Raw genomic sequence first — 21,295 nt, forward strand, 5'->3', positions numbered from 1 at the left:
TGCCACTTAGATAATGCCACTCTACACCTACCTGTTCCCCATAAAAGACTAATCAATAATGAAGCAAGTTCATGGAAAATCCTACATGATATCGGTATAGGTAGTGCATTAAAGAAGTAAAGCAGATGGGTAAGCGTCACCATCTTTACAACTGCTATACGTCTTGCCTCCGACAGCGGCAGTGTCTTTCAGAACTCCACACATGATCGGAAACTTCTAGTGGCCCCACCAATGTTACCCTATAAATAGGTTATAGGTTCATGGTATAATTTGACCACAGGATATTTTAGGCATGACCCCTTCCAAGTAAGTAAGGTGCATCTATATGCAACAGAAACACGTGTGACTTACTCCATTTCCTGCATAGAGCAGTTGCTTGCCCAAAATGCTCAAGCAGGTCTATCACGTGGCAATTCTTCATCTGCATCTCTCAGAAACAGCAACATGTCATCTGCATAGAGTGCCGAGTAGTGCATAGCACCATGTACTTCTAGACCCCTATAAGCTCCCCCAACCCTTGCGCTTCTTGCAAGTGGTTCAACTGCAAAAGCAAATAATAATGGGGAGAGGGGGCAGCCTTGCCGCGCTCCCCTTCCCAACACATATTTTTCTGAAATATACCTTTCAGTTCGGACTCAGGCGCTAGGTGCTGAAAACTAGAGTTTAGTCCTTCGCAGAAACCCAAGCTCCATCTCCATTTTATTTAGCACCTTATAAAGGAAATCTCATGAAGACTATCAAAGGCTTTTTCTATATCTATTGCTGCTATCACCGCTTTCTCTTTCCCTTCAAATTCAGCTTCCATAATTGCAAGAACCCTCCTGATGTTGTCTGCTGTATTTCGCCCTGAGTTGAACCCAGATGGATCTTTATGTATTAACTTGGGCATTACTGGTAGTCGGTGTGTTGCTAGAATCCTACTATAGCCTTATAGTCCACCGTAGAGGGCTATACCGGCTCCAGTGTCAAAGGCCCGAGCCGAAGATGAGGACCTTTAAGAAGGGAGTGGGCCTTAAATGGCCGGTATAGCCCATTACGAGGGGTTTTGAAGCTATTAGAATATTCCGGCCCTCAAGGGCATAATGTTCTAATTAGTAAAACAAAGGCCTCAAGGAGCCCAAAGAGTTGAAATCCCCTCAGGCTCCATGAGGCCTTTATTCACAGCAACAGTTGTGAATAGAAAACATTGGAATGTTGAAGCTCCGGGCATTCTACCAGCCATTAGAAGTCCGGAGCACTCCATTGTCTTCCATGGAGAGCTCAACATTCAATTGTCTAATAAGGATTTCATAATCCAAATTGAGCTTGAACAGAGGGCGATATGCCCGAACATCCACAGGAGGTCTTCCTGGTTTTAACAGCTGGATTACCAATGCTTCAGCCAATGTGGAGGCCAAGTGCCCCGCCTCTTAGGCTGCAGAGTAGACAGTAACCGATCGCTGAGCCAAATCCTCAGCATAAGCTGTATAAAATTCTACTGGAAGTCTATCAGTCTCAGGAACCGTCCCTCTTGCAATTTGTTTTATAGCAGTCTGAACTTCCTGAATGGTAATGTCTCCTCCAAGTTCTCTCGCTTCCTGACAGGAGACCATTGACAATTCCACAGGGTCTAAAAACTCAGAAATAAACTGAGTATGCAACACAGGAAAAGGTGCATATAACACCTTTTAATAGTCCCAAAATCTTCTATTGATGCCCTCCTTTGTATAAAGTTGTTCGCCATCCTCAGAGTTCACCTCAAGGATATGTGAGCTTCTACTTTTGGGATTAGTAAGCCAAGCTAGCAGAGTACCTGACTTATCACATTCTTCATACGCACAGTCCATAAACTCTCTGTAATCATAACAGTGTGAATTTCCATATCAACTACTACTTGTTCGCAGGCATTTAAGAGCTGCTGCTTCAGACCTGTGTTCCCGGATCTTGCAAGCTCCAGCTCTTGCAGCACCTTCCAATGCATCTCAAATTCTCTCACCAGTGTGTGCCTCACCCCCACTGTTTCTGTAATACAATGCTCCCGAATGAAAGCCTTGAACGCATCCCATTCCATCAAAGGAGACACAGTCGAAGCCTCATTATCCAAGAAGAAATTCCGTACAGTTTCTCCGATAGTGTGGAGAAATCCAGAATCCTCCTAAGTCTTGACCCGTAATTGTCAATCCGGTATCAGGGGCCGCTCTCTATTCCACCACAAAGAAAGCAATACTGGATCTGTATTTGAACATGAGGATGATGAAGGGCTATAGAAATCACTTATATAAACACACAAAGAGTGAAATAAATAACTAAATGAGCAGGTGCAGTTAGGTGGGGACTTAAGGCCAAATGATTTATGGCTAAAGTGGAAGAGAGCTGATGCACTCAGTCCATGCGAATGTTGGAAATGGCTTTACCTTGGAGGAGAAATATATATCATGTAATGCAATGTAAAGTGAGGTGTATTTGTAGGGCACTGCTTGTCACCCGTAAGGGTATCCCAGAGATACTGTAAAATAAAAGTAGCTGTAATGCTTTAAGCAGTGAAGTGATGTGTATAATTAGATTATCTTCGGGAAGAAGTATCCCAAAAGCTCTCCTAAATTCTATTTAGTTTGAGTGCACAGAGTTCTATGCCACTACTCAGTACAGTTCCTGGAACTCCTTAACAGCAATGATAATTGATGGTTTTAGTCTGGTTGCACTGTACTCTCAGGATAATTTCTGGACTTCTAATGTTTGACCTTCTTCTACATATTTTGGATTTCCACTTAAGAATTTACAAAAGACATATGTATTAAATATCTGTGTGAACTAATCTAAACTCTGATTTAATTGAATAGCAGAATATTAATAGTTAAGACCTAATCGATCTCATGACATTTGAGGAGGAGAGCATAAAAAAATTGAAATGCACAGCCTTCAGTTATTTATCTATGTATTTAGTTCACGTGTGCTACAAACTCAGTTGTCTCAAGGGCCTGTTTGTAACCTGATTATTGCGTTTATGTCTTCTCAGTCAAGAAGCACAACTGGTGTTGTACCTTCGTTTGAATTTGCAGAACAACAAGCACCCATCACATATTTTCAACCTTATTACCAGCCTATTGCAACTCTGCCAGCCACCCCCCTGCAGTACCAGTCTCCTCCAACTATGGTAACCGGGACGCAGTTTGTACCATTCCCTTTTTCAACACCTGACCCAGCAGCGCCACTGCAGTTAGATGAAGCATGTAGAGGGGACGTCTCCATACCAATTGAAAAACTGTTTGAGGAAAATGAAGACAATGAAACATATGTTTTAAACAGTGCCCTTGCTGTTGGGGGGTTTTGAGTAAGGATGGCATGTTGAGCAGGCAGCCATTTTGAAAATGAACACCACGTCTTAATGCACTCAAGATATAGTTGAAACGGCATCATAATGGATACAGAAATGTATGGAACTTTCCAAGTACATCATATTTGTTTCTATTTTAGCTTTATAAATTCTGTAAAGTTGCTTGCTGACATCTACAATCAATATGCTGGTAAGAAAAACAGCTTTTAAGATTGCAAAGGTAGCGGCTACATCCTGATCCGTGTAATTATCAAAACATATTCAAGTTTCTCATTGACTGAAAAGATTTCTTTTATTATGATGGCATTCCAGTTTTATTCCTCTTTCTTATTCTTTGAGATACTGTATTGTTGGCTCAGCATTGTTGTCCAACATTGATGTATATATGACAGAAGATACCAAAGTTTCAGAATAACAACAAAGGTATGAACGTGTTCTTTTTAAAATAAATATGCAATGTGCTAGGGAGCCTGTTGTCGACACTCATGTGCAACCTAAAGCACACAGATTCAACTCCAGTCCTGTTTTTAACTCTCACGCCTTTTACGATGTTGTAAATGTATTTTCCTTGGAGCATTATTTCCAAAAAGATATATATTCTTGTTTCATTAATTTCTATCCAGCCCGTATTGTACTCTGCTAACTTTCAGTAAAATGCAAAGAACAGGAGAGCTAAGCAGCTATCATTCCTTTTCCTTCCCCCAAAGCACCTGTGTTCACCCTTTCAGCAGCCTGAGAATGCCCAATCACAAGTTGTCTTCCATCACACAATAGGTTTAATATTTTGCGACCATTACAGAAGGACACTTTTATTCTTATTTCTTTGCATGTTCAGAATGTGGCGAATTGACCCTTTGTTGTCTCCACTAACAAAAGACCTTACTCAGCACAATCCTTGACTTGACAAATAGTTTGCAACTCTTCTTTGTCGAAAAATAAATATCGATTTGATAAAAACAACCCCAAAAAACATTATGTCGCTTGATGTTATTTATCAATTCATGACATAAAGTAGTCACCTTAGGACAAAAATAAATTGTTTCACCATTTGCAAATAAGAATCTTTGTTACTCCTTACTCCATCATCCTTCTGACATGTTTCTTCAGCGTTGATCCCCTGTGCATATGGGTAAACCCTATTTGAATCCTCCCTTTCCATTTCTAATTGTGTTTCAGAGGTTACATATTGGTGAAGATGTCAGCTTTATTTCATTTGTAAATTTAATAACTTTTGTTCAAGACAACAGAAATCTGATCTGTATTCTTATCCATTCCTGACTGGCCTATTGTTGCTCTAGTCTGATTGTTGTGCCGCACTATACACACATTATCTCCATTCCATCGTAAACTCTGTCACTTGCTTTCTGTTTAAAGCCCTCCCATTTCACACTTTGTGTCTCTATGTATTGATTATTTTTTTCCTCTTGACGCCATTTCTTCTGTCTGCATATTGTTCTTTAGTGTTTACAGTTTGTGTTTACAGTCCTGCATGAGCATCTATGCCCCGGTTAGTCACTCAGGGAACCAAAGAAAGTGACGGATGGACTGCTTGAACTAATCTCAGTCACTGGCAATTATTTTGGGCTCACAAGTATCAAGTGGGAGAGAGAGGAAAGGTACTGAAGCCAGTTCACTTCCCCGTGTATAAATGTATAAATCAATGAGAACTAGATATAATATCGATGCTCCTAGTGTATGTTTGTACAGGGGAAACACATTTGTGTATTTTAGAAGACCCTCACTCACCAACCTAGTTGGTGACATGCTTCATCATTGGGTCCCACCCAAGGTACCAAATGCACCTTGGGTGTGCTTCGACGCCTGGATACAGCGAAGCAGGTTTTGTGCAGTGAGTGTGCAGTGCAAGTGAATGAATGTGAATTAAAAAACTGTCCAAAGGGTCCCAAGTAGCAAAAAGTAAGGTATTTTAAATTCTGGGCCCTCGGCAGTGGTTAAAAATGAGAGGCGGATATCTTTGGAGGTCTTTAGTAACTCCGATATCTTTGCTGGTCAACATGTTTCAGCCATGCTCTCTTTATTTGGCTGGTTTTCATCAGGACAATATGTGAATGGGTGCTAAAGTGGTGGTCTAAAAAAGTGGACTATTAAAGACCATCTATGTGTCGCACATGCTAAGGTGTGTGATATGGTAGAGGATGGTTTCCTCTAATGGCGCAATCTCAGAAATTATCTGGAAAATGCCCCATGAGTTATGTTGTGGGGGCCCAAACTATTGTCACACAGTCTTCAAGGTCAGAGGCCCACCTTTGTACCTACTTCGGCCGCATCGGAACTCCGACGATTAATTATTTTGGGCTGCCATCCAGTCCATTGTTTTTTTGCCTACCATGTCAAGTCAGAGAGTTATCAGCATATGTCATTCACCAGCATATCTATTAGAACCAATCTGTACCCTACTGAGTCCCAAATAGACTGAAGTAGGTATTTGGTTGTTTAAGTCCCAGTTCAGGCAGGTCCTGAACTTGCAGTTAGGGCTAAACCGTTCGTTTTAGAACAGGTCTAAAAAGCTGATTTCCATATGGCTGGGACCTGTTGGGGGTGGCATGGTGGGCAAAGACATCATTTATTAGAATGTGGGTCCAATTAATTAACAGTGGCTGAGATTAATTTAAGCACTCCACCCATCACCGATTCATTTTCTTAAGTGCGAAGGGTATGCCCAGACTTCGGTCCATGCTTATTGTGCCTCTGGAACCAAGCTACACCATTCTGGCGAAACCCCAAATAGGCTGTGCTCCTACCTGAGTAAATGCCAGTGGCTGAGATTAACGCAAGGCTTCTACCAGTTACTTTTTTCCTTTCCCTAATAACGACTCTTATGTGCAGTTGGTTGCCCCTTGTGCTTGCTGCCCCCAATCTCCAAATTTCTCTTTTGTTCATGTTCTTTTCTAACTCCCTCACTTTGAAACACTCTTCCCACAGATTCTGTGTGCTGCCTCTATCTGGTCCTCTTTTTGTACCCCTTTTAAATACCTCTTGCTTGCATCAGATTTTAGGATTTCACCCATTAACATGTTGCTACTCCTAGTATTATATTTATTTTAGCTTAATGTGCATTTTTTATTTGTAACTATGTGCAGATGTTTGGTGACAAGTGCTTTTTAAATTAAATAAAATGAAATAAAGTGAATTGTTTTCAATGCATTGATTTTGCACAGTATCGGAGATTTATAAATGCAAAAAACTTTTGAAAAAAGAAGAAACAGAGTCAGGTCTAGTTCGGGATTATGTCTCTGGATCAGAATTTGGTGGAGGAGTACTCCATCACAAAAGTGACAGATACCATGTTTGCATTATTACAAGTGCATTATATACCAATCCACTTGTAATAAGGTGGACAAGATATCTGTGGCAGGTGGCACAGAACCCATGAGGCGAACTCAAAATCAAGTACTTAATTTTTCCAAATTGAAATTTCCTTCTACCTTAATATAACTGATTCCATGAATTCCAAAACATTTAATAATTTCCAATCCACATTTCCGTAGTGAAAGGCCAATAAAATAACTTCAAATGTTTTGTGGATGGAGTTTGAAGAACTTCTACCCCTTAATATTCTGTCTGGAAAAAAGTATTATGTCTTTGGAATTAAGGGTCAAATCACATGAACTCTAAAATGTGAGATGCTTTAAGGTAATGTTAGGTGGGTTATTCTATTAAATGCCTGATACGTTTGGCGCATAGAACAATAAAAATGCAGGTGCAAGTCCTGAAATGTAAAAAAAAAAAAAAGGTTTGTCTAGGTTCAATTGACTTAATCAACATCAAATGACCACGATTGTACAGATCTTGAATTGTTCTCTTCATTGTTCTTGACACAGTTTCTATATTGCTGTGTGCAATGGCCCATTCATTCCAAGCTGGTTTTATACTTTGGAAATTCCTGGATCGATAAACTTTATGATACCAGTAACATTGGGAGAGCAAAACGGCACCCCTAAATTTCAACACCCCAACAATGTACACCCCACTTGTTGAATTGCATGTTAAGGCTCCCCTTAAACATCTATTAGCAGAGTAAAACAGTTCAGATAAGTAATGAGGTCCCCTCAATAAATAAGTTCTAGTTTAGAAAAAGTTAAAGATTTATATTACAAAATTCAAACAATAAGCAATACAAGGTATTGCCATAATGGCTTTCGAATGTAAAGTATACAGACTTTGCAAAATGTGAATTATTCGAAGTCCCAAATAGAAAGTAAAATCAAAATGAAGTTGGACAGTATCCCTAGTAGAACAGGAAAGTCTTCAAGTAGCATTTCTTTAACAAATCAGGGCAAAGGGAAAGTTACATTGCTTAACACATAGGCACTATCCGCTTTAAAAAAACTTATTCAGCACCATTTATGCTAATACCATCCAGATATGTTCTAGCTAATATGAAATATTTAAATAATGGAACTTTCAGGGAATAAATAGACCAGTATGCACAATGGAAGGCAGCAGAAGAGATTCTGATAATGTGTTGAATTGCAAGGTAACAGGAGAACGCTCATAGACAGCAAAGTGGAAATAAACCATTGGGGAAGAGGGAAGCAGTACAAACTACAGACACCAGGTTTGTGTGGAAAAGGCCGCTTTATTGAAACAGGTGCATATCAGAAAAAGCATTGGCCCTCGCCTTACAAAACTGCAACCTCAATATACAAAGATAATCCTATGGTAATCTACCCCCCCTACCCACGTCCCTATGGTATCCCCCCCCTTCGTAACAACTTAATACATCAATATTGTATGTGATCCAAGGCAGGTCAAATGTAACTAAGACCTTCTACCAACCTTTTCCTCTTTCCTACATCTATTAATGTCTTAGCCCATTAAACTTCCTACCTAACCCTAAACTTCCTGTCTCGCCCACTTGAGAACTTACCTAGCCATTCCCTTCCAACCTGAACTGCTGCTGCCAACAATTATAAACATTGGTAGATCATAGCAACTTCTCTACCAACCGCCACCCAGAAAAAGGAAAGGGGAGGCTGTGCAAACACTGCACACCCCTTTTTCTGCCCCCCCGAACACAAGGGCCACACCGCTAACATTCTGTTCTTTTTACCTACTTGATAATAAGCACATTACCCAGCACCGGCTTAATCTCAAACAGATAAAGCTCCATACCAATGAAAGACAAATGCACACCATCTACTTCCACATCGTCATACCAGAGGTCTGAATGATCAATCCTTCTTGTACCGAGGTTCCTACAAAAGAAACGCATTTCCTTATTCAGCTTTCTCCTAGCCCTATCTGAAGCAGTTGGCTTGGCTGCCCCCTGCCACACTCTCCTAGGTACAAACTCCATATCCAAATCAAGTGGCATCCGGCCCACCACCAGTGAATCTCCTTCAAATCTGCCTTCATGCATTTTATCAAGGCTATCCCTTTCTGGAAGATTAAATAGGTATCTCCTAAGTGGATCAAAAGTATGTTCTGACATGCTCCCCCATCAGAAGTCTGTTCAAAAGAGAAAGAAGCTCTCTCTAGCTCATCCCCCATGTACCATACCAACTAATGTCATACATGTCAGCCTTAAAACCAAGATTGACTCCATGTCCTGTGGACCTTGCGTGCCTCTCTGTCCACTTAAAGAAGGAGTGACCCACAATCCATATCTTCAAATCTTCAGTCTAAGGCCCGAGAACGGAACCTGAAGCAGAAACAAAAGTTGACAACCTGCCCTATTAAATTAGCAAGAACCCTTCCACCACAAGCGTATCTCCTAAAGCATTTGGACAACCACCTACCCAACTCCATGATGAAACCCTGCTTCCAACCCCACCTACCTGCTTATGTGGCCATACCTATTCTAAAAGAGTGTGTGCCAAAGCCAGTTACATTCTAAACCTACCATGTCCGACACCTTACACATGATTGCCAACAACTGAAAAGGCATTGCTGGCTTTCCAAATGTCTGGAAAACCTTCTCCCTCCCAGACGCTGCCCTGGTCCGAATGGCTGCCCACTAATGAACCGGGCAGAGCCTGGACTCCAGATACCGCCTAAATAGAATAGTGCTACCCTCGCTCCTTTAATCTGTTTTAGACTTGTAGAGACAAATCTTCCTCCTGCTGCCTGATCTCCTTCCATATAATCCCTCTAGATCCTCTAGCCCCCTAGTAGTTCAGGAACTCGAATGGACCAAAAAACATCCATGTCATAATGCCCAAGAAAAAAATACAAACTCATTTCCTGCTCTGTAGACTCTTGGAATGATGCTCATTACTGCACTCACTAAGACTATCCAAAGTCAGCAGCCCTATTTTAGGGATACGCTGCCCAGATTCCCTGGCCTAACCCTCGACAATCCATTTACCCAACTCACCAGCTGATGGGGCGTACCCCCCAAAAAGCTTTCCCATAAACGCAACGCCTACCAATTTACCAGAAATAGTCCCTATTGACTGTTCTTTTCTATGAGGGACATTATGAATTGAACTACATCTCCTGTTTTTTTCAACTCTCCAGCCTCCTTCTGGTCCCAATCACTAGGAATTCAGACAAGGTATGGTCATAAGCTGTCCTTGTCGATAATTGCTAAAGAACCTGCTACCAGCTGAAGCATCCTCTCTCTCCTACTGACCAGAGTTCCCGCGGCATCCATGTTCAGACTCTATCTATTTCCCTGGCCAGCCCAAGGAATCTCTCCTACTGTGAATGAGGCAAAGCATCAGCAACGTCATTGTCCACACCCAGAACGTGCCTGGCACTAAAAATTATATCAAGGTGTGGGCATTTTAAAACAAAAACTCTCAGCAACTTCAACAGCTGTGCGTCCCTTACTGACTGCCTATTCACCACCGGCACTACTGACATGTTGGCCATTCTGAAGAGAACTCTCTTGTGAGACAGCTGGTCACCCCACAGCGCCAAGGCTACAACCAGGAGGAAGAATTCCAAATATGAAATTCTTCTATTCTGGGGGCCATTCCTTGGCACACCAATGCCCTTGCCAAAAAAGGCCAGTCCCTGAACCCCCTCCTGCATTTGAAAATATTTGCGCGTCCCAGTCCATGTCAGTCAATGCTGCAAAGGAAATCCCATTAAAGGCCTGTAGGAAGGATCTCCACATCTGCAAGTCCTCTTTCACCCCCTGCTGAGAGCCTGATATGATGATGTGGCAAAGGCAACCCTGCAAATGACATGCCCAACAAAACATCCGCCCTGCTCTCACCACTCTACAGGCAAAGTTAAAATGGTCCAACACGACCTGTACATCGTTTACCATGACTTTAATTTGGCTTAACATTGCATCTAAAAGCTGATGCATTTTATGCTTTTTCTCCTCAGGCAACCAGGCCTCCATATCCCGGGAGCCAATCTCAATTCCCAGAAAAGACAATACCGTGCTAGGACCAATTGTCTTCTCCAGTGCCAATGGCATACCTATGTCACGCATAAGCTCCTGGAAACTTACCAGTGCACACTGGCAGTCTGTGGAACCGAGTCTTCCAACAAAAAGAAATCATCCAAGTAGTGTGTTTGGAGATCATTAATTGTGCACCATGTGAACATCCACTGCAAAAAAAGTGCTGAAGCACTCAAACAGAGAGAAGGAAATTGAGCAGTCAATTGGCAGCACTTCAGCCACATAACATCTGTCCTCAAATTGTATGCCCAGCAAGTAGTAGTCGGCAGAGTGTACTGGCAGCAAATGGAAGGCTGACTTAATGTCGCTCTTGCCAATAATAAATGCCTCCTCTCCCACTGTCTCCACTAGCGCTAAAGCTACATCCACTGGGGAATAAATCACTGAAGCTATTCCCGCCAGCATGTAGTCATTGACTGACTGTCCTTACGGCAAAGAGAGCCTAAACCGTCAATGCTCTTTCTTGGGGTGTACCCCAATTGGAGACAATATGAGGTGTTCCATTGGCCAGTCCTCAAAAGGACCCGCCATTCTCTCTTCCGGAATGTCTTTTGAGCAATTTGCCACAAACAATGTGTCTGTGCTAGTTGGCTGACTTCAAATTGGCATCCAGCGAAGCAGCCTCAGCCCCTCATAGCCCAGACAGAAACCCTACTTGAAACCATTTAGCAGTAGCACTGCATCCTCGGTCCAATCATAATGTGAAAGCCAATTTCACAATCTGTCCAGTTTAATAGGCGTACAAGCCTTTTCCTGCAGTACCTTGCCCCCTCTCCCTGCCCTGTAGTTATTTCCCTGACCATGTTACTGTCCTCCTGGTGCCCAGTGCTGCTGTTCCCCTGTCTGCCCTGCTGGTGCCCGCACCCCGCTGAACCAGATGGTCCAACCCTGAAGCAGTCAACCAAATGGTGTCTGCCGGCACACTTAGAACACTTGTGCCGGAACTTACAGAATTCCGCTGTGCAGACTCTCTTATCGTAGTCCCAACACATCCCGAAGTGGCCTGTCTGTCCTTTGCTTGGAACTCCTACCCATCCCCAGGTAGGGCGGCTCTGATCGGGATGGAACACAATTGGTAACCTGTTAGCGGTAAATACAGTTTTGCCAAACTTGGTTGAACTCATCGTGTGCTGCCACAAATCCATGTTGAGCTCGCCCCATAGAGCCTCCGGGTTAACCAGCAATCGGTCCCGGAATTCCTCGTCCTACTTAGTCCAAGCATAACCTCCACTTTAGCTGGGCTTTCCTAATGACGTCCATGTATTTAAAGAGTGCGATTGCCCTCTCAGTATACTTTTCACAGTACACACTCGCATAGATAATGAAAGCCGCCATCCAATTCTTTATTGTATATGGCATTTATGGCCATTTGGACAGTTCGAATTCCTCTCATTTAGAACCCTTCTTAGACCTAAGCTCCCAATGAAGTATTTTCAACATATAACTGTATTCACCTGTCCAGATCCTCTCCTTTGTTGCCAGCATGAGGTGAGCCACTAAAGGCATGGAAGTTCCCTCCCATAAAAGGTAGCTTTTTGAATTCAACTTCCTTGCTGTCTAATTTCCGACCTTTGTCAACCAGTCCCCAGTCTTCTCCCCTCTGAACCCTGAACCCGTGCTCTTGTCCATCGCCCGGTAGGAGGACCCAGTCTGGCCCTGTACTGATTCCCCTGTGCCAGTCATCTCCTGTTTGCTCCCTTTCTTCTCTGTGAGTCCACATTTTGCACCTGAAAAATGTTCGTCACTGCCTACACCAGTATCTTTCAAATATATAGACCTTTTCAGAGGCAGACCTTCCCCTCACTCCTTAGGCTTTTTCGCCTCAACCCCCACAGACACCATACAAGAGGAGTATAAACTGCTTCGCAGTATCTTACCTGGTGCCAAGACCGGTGCCCGCTCAGGGGCCTGCCGCTTAGCCTTCCTTTCCTGTCACCAGGTACCGCCTCGAACTCTGTGTTGTTGCAGCGCACCTCTATCCTGTAAAACACTGGCAGCGTAACTGTTTGAAGAGCCCCCCATGTGCCCTCCTGCCACCAAATAAATTCCTCAGTCTGGACTTTGTCACCTTCCCTCAACTCCACTTCCTCTAAACTCCCTACATCACAGTCAAGGACAGATTGTTCCCCAACGTTCTCGCCACACGCTTCCAGGGCCCATTCACCCACGCAACTGAGTGATTGTGTACCCAATGTTTTTGTTGTTTCAGAAACTAACCTACATGGGGCGGCCACACCTCACCCTCCCCCCCCCCACTCCACTAATGCAGGATGAGCTGTGGGATCCGACACTGTAGGTTGCGCCAAAACCTTTTCTGCAGTGCACCACAAAGGCCACACCAGACCTTCTAGGGACGGTGATTTTGATGTCCCTCACCTCTGTCCAACTAGCTGCACAGAGCCACACCTTCTCTTTCACCTCGGGGTCTATGAGTTGCACTAAGCTCTCCCAAGTCAGCCCCCCCAAATCGAGTGTCGATTTGTAGAAAAGAGGAAAAGAGGTCCGGTGTGCTAGTAAAAATACAAGACTGCTGCCCCTACTTGAATGTCTCTTTCTCTACCCCACTATCCAACTCCCTCTCAACTAGAGTAGTCGCCCACGCCCCTGAGGTGGAATGTCTGTGGGTAGACCTAGTTCTCTGTTGGCTTCCTGACCCAGTCTTTCTTACACCACTATATATCTTAACGGGGGCTTGACTACCATGGAACCTGAACTGCTCCCCTGGGCTGGAAAGGCACCAGCCCATCATCTCCTAGACCGTCCCCTTCCTCATCACTCCCTTCTAGAAATGCTGCTGATACTGCTGGGGCGAAATCTATGCCAAGAGTGCCTGCCCCATCCTCCTGCAAAACTGTCTCAAGAGGTAACTGAGTGCCCCCTGCTGTAGAAATGTTCAATAAGCTGTCTCTCCTCTCCCCTTCCTCATCAGCCCAAGGCTCCCTCGGCATCTTGCGGCACCCTCTCCAGTCAACTCGCACTGCTCCGTTCAATTGTACATCATCTCTCATTCTGCCCTATGCTAGTGACTGCTTCTTGATCCCAAGGTGACAATTCCTCCTCTTCTGCCATAACCTGTGCATAAAGCTCCCTGAAATCCAAAATATCAGGCCTGCCAGTGATTTCACTGAGTACCGGCCCTGAAACAGCCTCCTCATTCCCCATAGCCCCTACCACCTCCCCGGCGTCTCACTGCAGCAGGGGAACTTGCTCACGATCGACTCTCATGGAGCCCAGCTATCCCCTACCCAGTTTCGAGACCATGGGCACGCCTGCGACTACCCTGTCACTTCCTATTAACAGCAAGGCCTCCCCTTGCCTACTGAAGGCCTCGCACAAGCTCCCAACTGACGGGAGAGGTGAGCGCTTGGCGTGGTGCTCCCGTATTTCCTCACAATGCTCTGTTGGACATGAAGGGCTCATGACCACAATGCCCACAGCTCTCTCCCTCTCTGGGGCCACTCTCCTAGTACGAGAGCGGCCCTGCCTTGCCACCTGTGTACGTGGCTGGTGTTCTGGGCTCCGGTGCAGCAGTGAACAAGCTAATACCGTGGCCAGTACCCCTCCTTCTGCCTCCCGGACGGGGCAACCACTGGGCTACAGGACTCCTTCTTCTAATAAATCAAGGTGCCCGGCCTCTGCCAAAAGCTTCACCACTTGGGCCACCAAGTCTGCCTAAAAGACACTTGCCGGCGCTATCATTGGTGAATATGCCCAACAGTAATAGACTATCCTACCAAGAAATGCTACTCTACCGAAGAACAACGCTTAAAACTACTTGCAAAAGTCTGATGCCAGGTACCAGCCACCATGTCACTAGATAAAATGGTGGCTGGTACCACAAAATGTCAATTTTTATGCCGTTGGTCAATGCAAGTAGCCCAAAGCTAGCCCAAACCCCGGGCAGTTGTCAGACAGCTCTGCTTCCCTAATTTACTGGAGGGGCAGACCTCACTCTGGTTGGCTGCCCCCAAAATCTCCATTACACATCAACTTGACTGACCTCTGAGGAGCCTGTGGGGAAAAGATGCACTGAGAGTGTGGTGTAGAATCAGGAGTGAGTAACAGAATTGGCACTCATTTTGTGTAAAATTGAGTTTAACTGGAAAAATATGGTTTTGGGAGGGTGGGCTGAAGGCCCTACCCTCTCAGAATTTTCGGGCGGGTGGTAGGGTCCGAGGAAGAGGGATGCACGGAATAGCCCAAGGGATGCAGGGGTGGTATTTCTTAAGGTTTTGAGGATTGGTGGTCTGTTACTGGGTGCCATTTTAGTTGGGTACATCCCGGTTGGCACAGGGACAGTGTCAGTTTTTTGCTTTTCCGACATTCTTGACAATGGATGCAGCTGATAGCATAAGGCAGGCCCTTCTCCTCCTCCAAAAGGCAGGCAGAAGTGATCTGATGAGGGCATGCTTAGGGAAGCAGGTTTAGCAAGGCAGGAATGCTTGAAGGGGAGGTCAGAGGGAGGGGTGGCAGTGGCTGTTATGGTTTGCACGTCACCCACTCAAAAAGTAAGATGAGGTGGGTTTGTAAAGGGCAAGGGTTGCAGGGGCAGCGGGACGCAGCTGTGCGTTGTTCGGCAGAGGAGGAGTAATGAAACTGCCTGCTGTGAGCTCCGTGGACCGCAGTAACAGTGTGGAGGACAGGGAGGGGGATGAATGTAGTGCTGCTGCTTAGCCTGCCGTTCCCAACAGTGGCAAGGGTCACGTCTTGAGAGGTGGAGCGTGTCCCCAATTTAGGCCCTTACCTTTTGTCCAGGCACCTCAGTGCGAGCCCAGTAATATGGCGGTCTTGGGCCCTGGTGGTGTGGCTCCCCAGTACAGGGCTTGTTGGTTGGTATGTGGGCAGAGGGTATGGTGATGTCTCTGGGCCGCTGAAGGGCAGGAGATGCCGAAACAGTTGAGGGCAGAGTCAGTGTGTCTCAGGGCCTGTCACTGGACCTATTGAGTCCGTGCAGCAGACCCGATAGAACACCACGAGGAGGATGCAGGGGTTAGAGGTGGAGCGAGGCAGCATGCGCAAGCGGTGTCTGCCCCGTCCAAAGTAGTAGTGGGTACACGTGTATAAGGGCTACAGACACAGCCCAAATGGGAAGGGAGGTCGGTTCTCATCAGGGCAGAGTTTGGTCTTGGCGGGTCGGGAGGCTTTTTTACCCAATAGGTGAAGTGGGAGCTGGCAGCACGGATATGTTAATGCAAATACAGGGTAGGGGGCCCTGGGACAGTTAGTCCACAGTGAGCAGGGTTCCTATCGGGTGCTGATGAGGGATTCTTAGCTCCTGCCAAACCACCACTCACCATAGTGTGGCTGGGGGGGGCTGAGGTTTTCCAGGATGGGGGGCCAGGCAGATTGGTGTGATGTAACACTAGTGCCCATTTGATTTGAGGCCACGCAGGTCAGAGACATTTTAGTGACACCAGGGCCTGAGGCAGCGTCAGCAGCGGTGTTGCCTTCTAGACAGACGGGAGGGTCTGGTGCGGCCTGTCCACCCAGGTACAAAGACCAAACATGTGTTTTTGCGGCTGGGTCTGGGACAGCATTGGAAGAGACATTGTAGATGCAAGGACAGGACTGTGCATCCATCCTGCGGGATTATGGACCTTCACAAGATTTGTTTGAGGAGCAATTTGGTGATGGTGGAGCTGGGGGTGGGAAGGTCCCAGGCACAAGTGCAGATTGTGGTGTAGTGCTTGGAGAGGATGATTGGGGGTTGGATTATGATGAAGGGGAATTGGAGGAAAGTGAGATTGTGGATGATGGGGATCGTGAGAGTGTGTGGTGGGCGGCACCTTCTGAAAGGCACAGGGGTTGAGGTTTGACTAATTGGAAGACCAGTTTTGGTGTTTTGCAGTAGATAACAATGAATACGGCTTCTAGTCAAATGGGAAACAGCTTGGCATCAAGACAGACGGCTTTGGCATGGGCCTCAAACCTGAAGCCAGGTAAGAAGTATCGCGGGGTGGAGGAAGTGGGGGTGCAGTCAGTGGAGATGGAAGCACAAGAGCAGGGAGGGGAAGGCCCCAGGTTAGTGAAGGGTAATTATGTGCAGGACCAAGGGGTAGGCATGGATGCTGCCGGGGTGAGGGATGCAGGGTCAGAGGGTTTGCTTAAGAAATTGCAGGCCAGAGACCAATCCAGTGGGGCTAGGTGACAAAGAGAAAAAGGAGAGTAAAGAGGTAAAAAGAGGTAACAAAGAAGAAGATGGTGTACGACACACAATAGAGGACAGCTGGGACAGAAGTAGAACCGACGGAGAGGTAATGAAAAGGATTTAACATGAAGAGGTGGATTTGTGAGATAGATTTTGAAAAGGGAATCTTATGACTAAGTCTCAAATAGTTGGATTTGTTTTGAATTGCTCTGCACTACCGGTGGGAAAAGAAGGTGAAAAATGTAATCCTGACAGGTAGGCTCCTTTATAATACGAATGGGGTACATAGGATTATACCCTATGGTGATTTCTAGCTCACTTTGCAGAAAAGACAACCTGATAGACTTAGCACTTAAAGTTAATGAGCACCACACTCTGGGACACACAGGCAGAGGTAATGCAGAAGTTGCAATTGAGCAGGTTCAAAAATAAAAAAAAATATGTATAGAAAAACTGTATATACAAAAAAATGACACTGTGCAGTAATTTTTTCATGTGGGCATCAAATCTGGAGTGGAAATTCACAGTGGTGATTTGTTTTCACCACAGTTTGAAATTATTGTAGAATGCATTGAATGTTGAGGAAAAGTTGTAAATGGTCTTATTACATTTCCATAGCCCTGAAGAAGTCGCGGGGTATTCCCCATTCAATGAAACATGTGTTGGCTGGGCACAGGAACATTAAAGACAAAGACCAGAAAGAATTTCTCCGTGTGGTTATTACTGATGAAATAATTGTGTAATTAAGCGTGTGCTGAGGATTGAATTTATAATTGGGTAGCTGCATTTCTTTTATAGGCAAATTTAAGAGGTGTGTTGCATTGTTTAAATACCTGGATGTGGTGCGCAAGACACAGGTGACATTTGGGGGCTTGGTGTGGTTATGCTATGATGAGGAATTCCAGGCCCTCCTTGCGAATGAAGAAAAATGGGTGGGAAGACAGCTGGACAAGGGGCTGTTTTTACAAACGATAACACCGCAGCAGCCAGCCCTATTGATTTATATGGCGAGTGGCTGGCCGGTAATTTACAAGCCCTTTTGGGTGCGTCCCATCCAGATAGGGGTGGGTACAACAGGACGTGGATAGACAGAGACAGCAGGTGCATGCTGGTCCTTTAACAGGGGGCAGTGTTTAGGGGAATATTTTAAATACCATCACAAATGCTCAAAATGTGGCAGAGAGCACATGCTTATCCAGTGTGGTATCTGGAGGGCGGGGCGTGGGGTCCTGTCCAACAGGGAGCCACCGGGTCCCAATGGACTGGTTACAGCGAGCAGGGACAGGGAAGAGGAGGTCAGAATTCACAGGGGAAAAGCACATACCCCAGTTAGGTTGGACCATTTGGCATACTGGATCAATGTTGTGGGCCCAGACAGGGAGAAAGAGTTACTGTTACCAGGTTTCCAGTTAGGCTTTAGTCTATGTCACAAAGGCCCCTGGGTGAGGCAGTGGCAGAAAATGTGCAATCTGTAAGAAGGCACGAAGAGTTGGTTGGGAGACATTGACTGACCTGTGAGCGCGAGCTCTGTCCTGCGAGGTCCTTCCTGTTGGGCTGTTTGTTCTGCGGCTGCACCTCGCGGAACCCGCTCCGCGGGTCCCGCTTCGCCCGTGTGCCTGGGCGCATTGTTGCTGATTCCTGACAGGGGAGCTGCCTGAATCTCGGGGAGCAGGGCTGCGAGCGCCAGGTGAGGATCAGGGACTCCATTGCCCAGGAGTCCCTGTGCTGCCATCATTTCCTGCACCTGGACGCTCTCCCTGCTGGCCACGCCCCCTAAGCACAGCTGAAAAGAGCCTGCTTGTCCCTAGCTCTTTGGGAGACATTGACTGACCTGTGAGCGCGAGCTCTGTCCTGCGAGGTCCTTCCTGTTGGGCTGTTTGTTCTGCGGCTGCACCTCGCGGAACCCGCTCCGCGGGTCCCGCTTCGCCCGTGTGCCTGGGCGCATCGTTGCTGATTCCTGACAGGGGAGCTGCCTGAATCTCGGGGAGCAGGGCTGCGAGCGCCAGGTGAGGATCAGGGACTCCATTGCCCAGGAGTCCCTGTGCTGCCATCATTTCCTGCACCTGGACGCTCTCCCTGCTGGCCACGCCCCCTAAGCACAGCTGAAAAGAGCCTGCTTGTCCCTAGCTCTTTGGGAGACATTGACTGACCTGTGAGCGCGAGCTCTGTCCTGCGAGGTCCTTCCTGTTGGGCTGTTTGTTCTGCGGCTGCACCTCGCGGAACCCGCTCCGCGGGTCCCGCTTCGCCCGTGTGCCTGGGCGCATCGTTGCTGATTCCTGACAGGGGAGCTGCCTGAATCTCGGGGAGCAGGGCTGCGAGCGCCAGGTGAGGATCAGGGACTCCATTGCCCAGGAGTCCCTGTGCTGCCATCATTTCCTGCACCTGGACGCTCTCCCTGCTGGCCACGCCCCCTAAGCACAGCTGAAAAGAGCCTGCTTGTCCCTAGCTCTTTGGGAGACATTGACTGACCTGTGAGCGCGAGCTCTGTCCTGCGAGGTCCTTCCTGTTGGGCTGTTTGTTCTGCGGCTGCACCTCGCGGAACCCGCTCCGCGGGTCCCGCTTCGCCCGTGTGCCTGGGCGCATCGTTGCTGATTCCTGACAGGGGAGCTGCCTGAATCTCGGGGAGCAGGGCTGCGAGCGCCAGGTGAGGATCAGGGACTCCATTGCCCAGGAGTCCCTGTGCTGCCATCATTTCCTGCACCTGGACGCTCTCCCTGCTGGCCACGCCCCCTAAGCACAGCTGAAAAGAGCCTGCTTGTCCCTAGCTCTTTGGGAGACATTGACTGACCTGTGAGCGCGAGCTCTGTCCTGCGAGGTCCTTCCTGTTGGGCTGTTTGTTCTGCGGCTGCACCTCGCGGAACCCGCTCCGCGGGTCCCGCTTCGCCCGTGTGCCTGGGCGCATCGTTGCTGATTCCTGACAGGGGAGCTGCCTGAATCTCGGGGAGCAGGGCTGCGAGCGCCAGGTGAGGATCAGGGACTCCATTGCCCAGGAGTCCCTGTGCTGCCATCATTTCCTGCACCTGGACGCTCTCCCTGCTGGCCACGCCCCCTAAGCACAGCTGAAAAGAGCCTGCTTGTCCCTAGCTCTTTGGGAGACATTGACTGACCTGTGAGCGCGAGCTCTGTCCTGCGAGGTCCTTCCTGTTGGGCTGTTTGTTCTGCGGCTGCACCTCGCGGAACCCGCTCCGCGGGTCCCGCTTCGCCCGTGTGCCTGGGCGCATCGTTGCTGATTCCTGACAGGGGAGCTGCCTGAATCTCGGGGAGCAGGGCTGCGAGCGCCAGGTGAGGATCAGGGACTCCATTGCCCAGGAGTCCCTGTGCTGCCATCATTTCCTGCACCTAGACGCTCTCCCTGCTGGCCACGCCCCCTAAGCACAGCTGAAAAGAGCCTGCTTGTCCCTAGCTCTTTGGGAGACATTGACTGACCTGTGAGCGCGAGCTCTGTCCTGCGAGGTCCTTCCTGTTGGGCTGTTTGTTCTGCGGCTGCACCTCGCGGAACCCGCTCCGCGGGTCCCGCTTCGCCCGTGTGCCTGGGCGCATCGTTGCTGATTCCTGACAGGGGAGCTGCCTGAATCTCGGGGAGCAGGGCTGCGAGCGCCAGGTGAGGATCAGGGACTCCATTGCCCAGGAGTCCCTGTGCTGCCATCATTTCCTGCACCTGGACGCTCTCCCTGCTGGCCACGCCCCCTAAGCACCCTCCCCCTATATCAGGTGCAGCTTCTTCCGCGGCGCGGGAGCGCGCGGGAGGGTGCCGGGAGAAGCCCGGGACAAGGGCGGGACCGTCTGTGGCCGTCCGGGGCCGAAGGTGGCCGGGCTGGGCCTACCCTCTTGGATTGTGCTTCCGACCCCTGGTCTCTTACACTCGGTGGAGCCGCCCGCCGAGTTTAATTTATTGTGAACATTATGCCGTCCCCTGCAAGGGAGAGCACCCCACTAAAACCGGGTGGAGCAAAGAATAGGACTCTAGAGAATTATTTCTCCCGGGCAGTGGGGGAGGGGGACAAAGAGTGTAATCTGTCCAGGTTAAGGGCAGAACGGAGACGCTCAATAGATAATATGAAAAACACGCCCCTCGGAGACCAACTTATTTTACCAAGGGAGGAGTTGTCCCGAATTGATGATGTCCCACTATTGCTGAGGGATTGCACCAACATGTCACCAGTTGAAGCCTTGAGTATAGCCCCAGAAATTAGTTCTAGCCCCCCAAGGGTGACCATTGATTTAGTGTCCCAACCCCCTCCGGCCCCTCCAGCCTCGAAGATTAGGAAAACTAAATCTAAGCCAACTAACACACAAGTAGCCTTTGGACCTCCTCCAAATAAACGCAGGAGGAAATCGAGGGGAGTTCAAGGAAAGAGCAAACCCAAGGTTCCACACTCGGATTTTGGGAAGTTTTTAAAAACCCCCACATTAGTAGAGAAACCATTGGTCGATTTACACCCTAAACCCA

The 21,295-nt window shown here is 47.4% G+C and overlaps 1 protein-coding gene across 1 annotated transcript in view; it reads left to right on the forward strand.

Annotated features, from left to right (window-relative positions):
• Nucleotides 1–6,461, forward strand: part of POU2AF1 (POU class 2 homeobox associating factor 1) — a 228,482-nt gene extending 222,021 nt beyond the window's left edge. The window contains exon 5 of the mRNA XM_085645816.1: nt 2,996–6,461. Within this exon, the coding sequence (XP_085501942.1) occupies nt 2,996–3,310 (315 nt within the window). The 3' untranslated portion in view covers nt 3,311–6,461. The remainder of the gene's footprint in view (nt 1–2,995) is intronic.
• The last annotated feature ends 14,834 nt before the right edge of the window (nt 6,462–21,295 follow it).

The sequence above is a fragment of the Triturus cristatus genome, chromosome 3_1 (genome assembly GCF_964204655.1).
Source record: "Triturus cristatus chromosome 3_1, aTriCri1.1, whole genome shotgun sequence".
Classification (NCBI taxonomy): domain Eukaryota; kingdom Metazoa; phylum Chordata; class Amphibia; order Caudata; family Salamandridae; genus Triturus; species Triturus cristatus.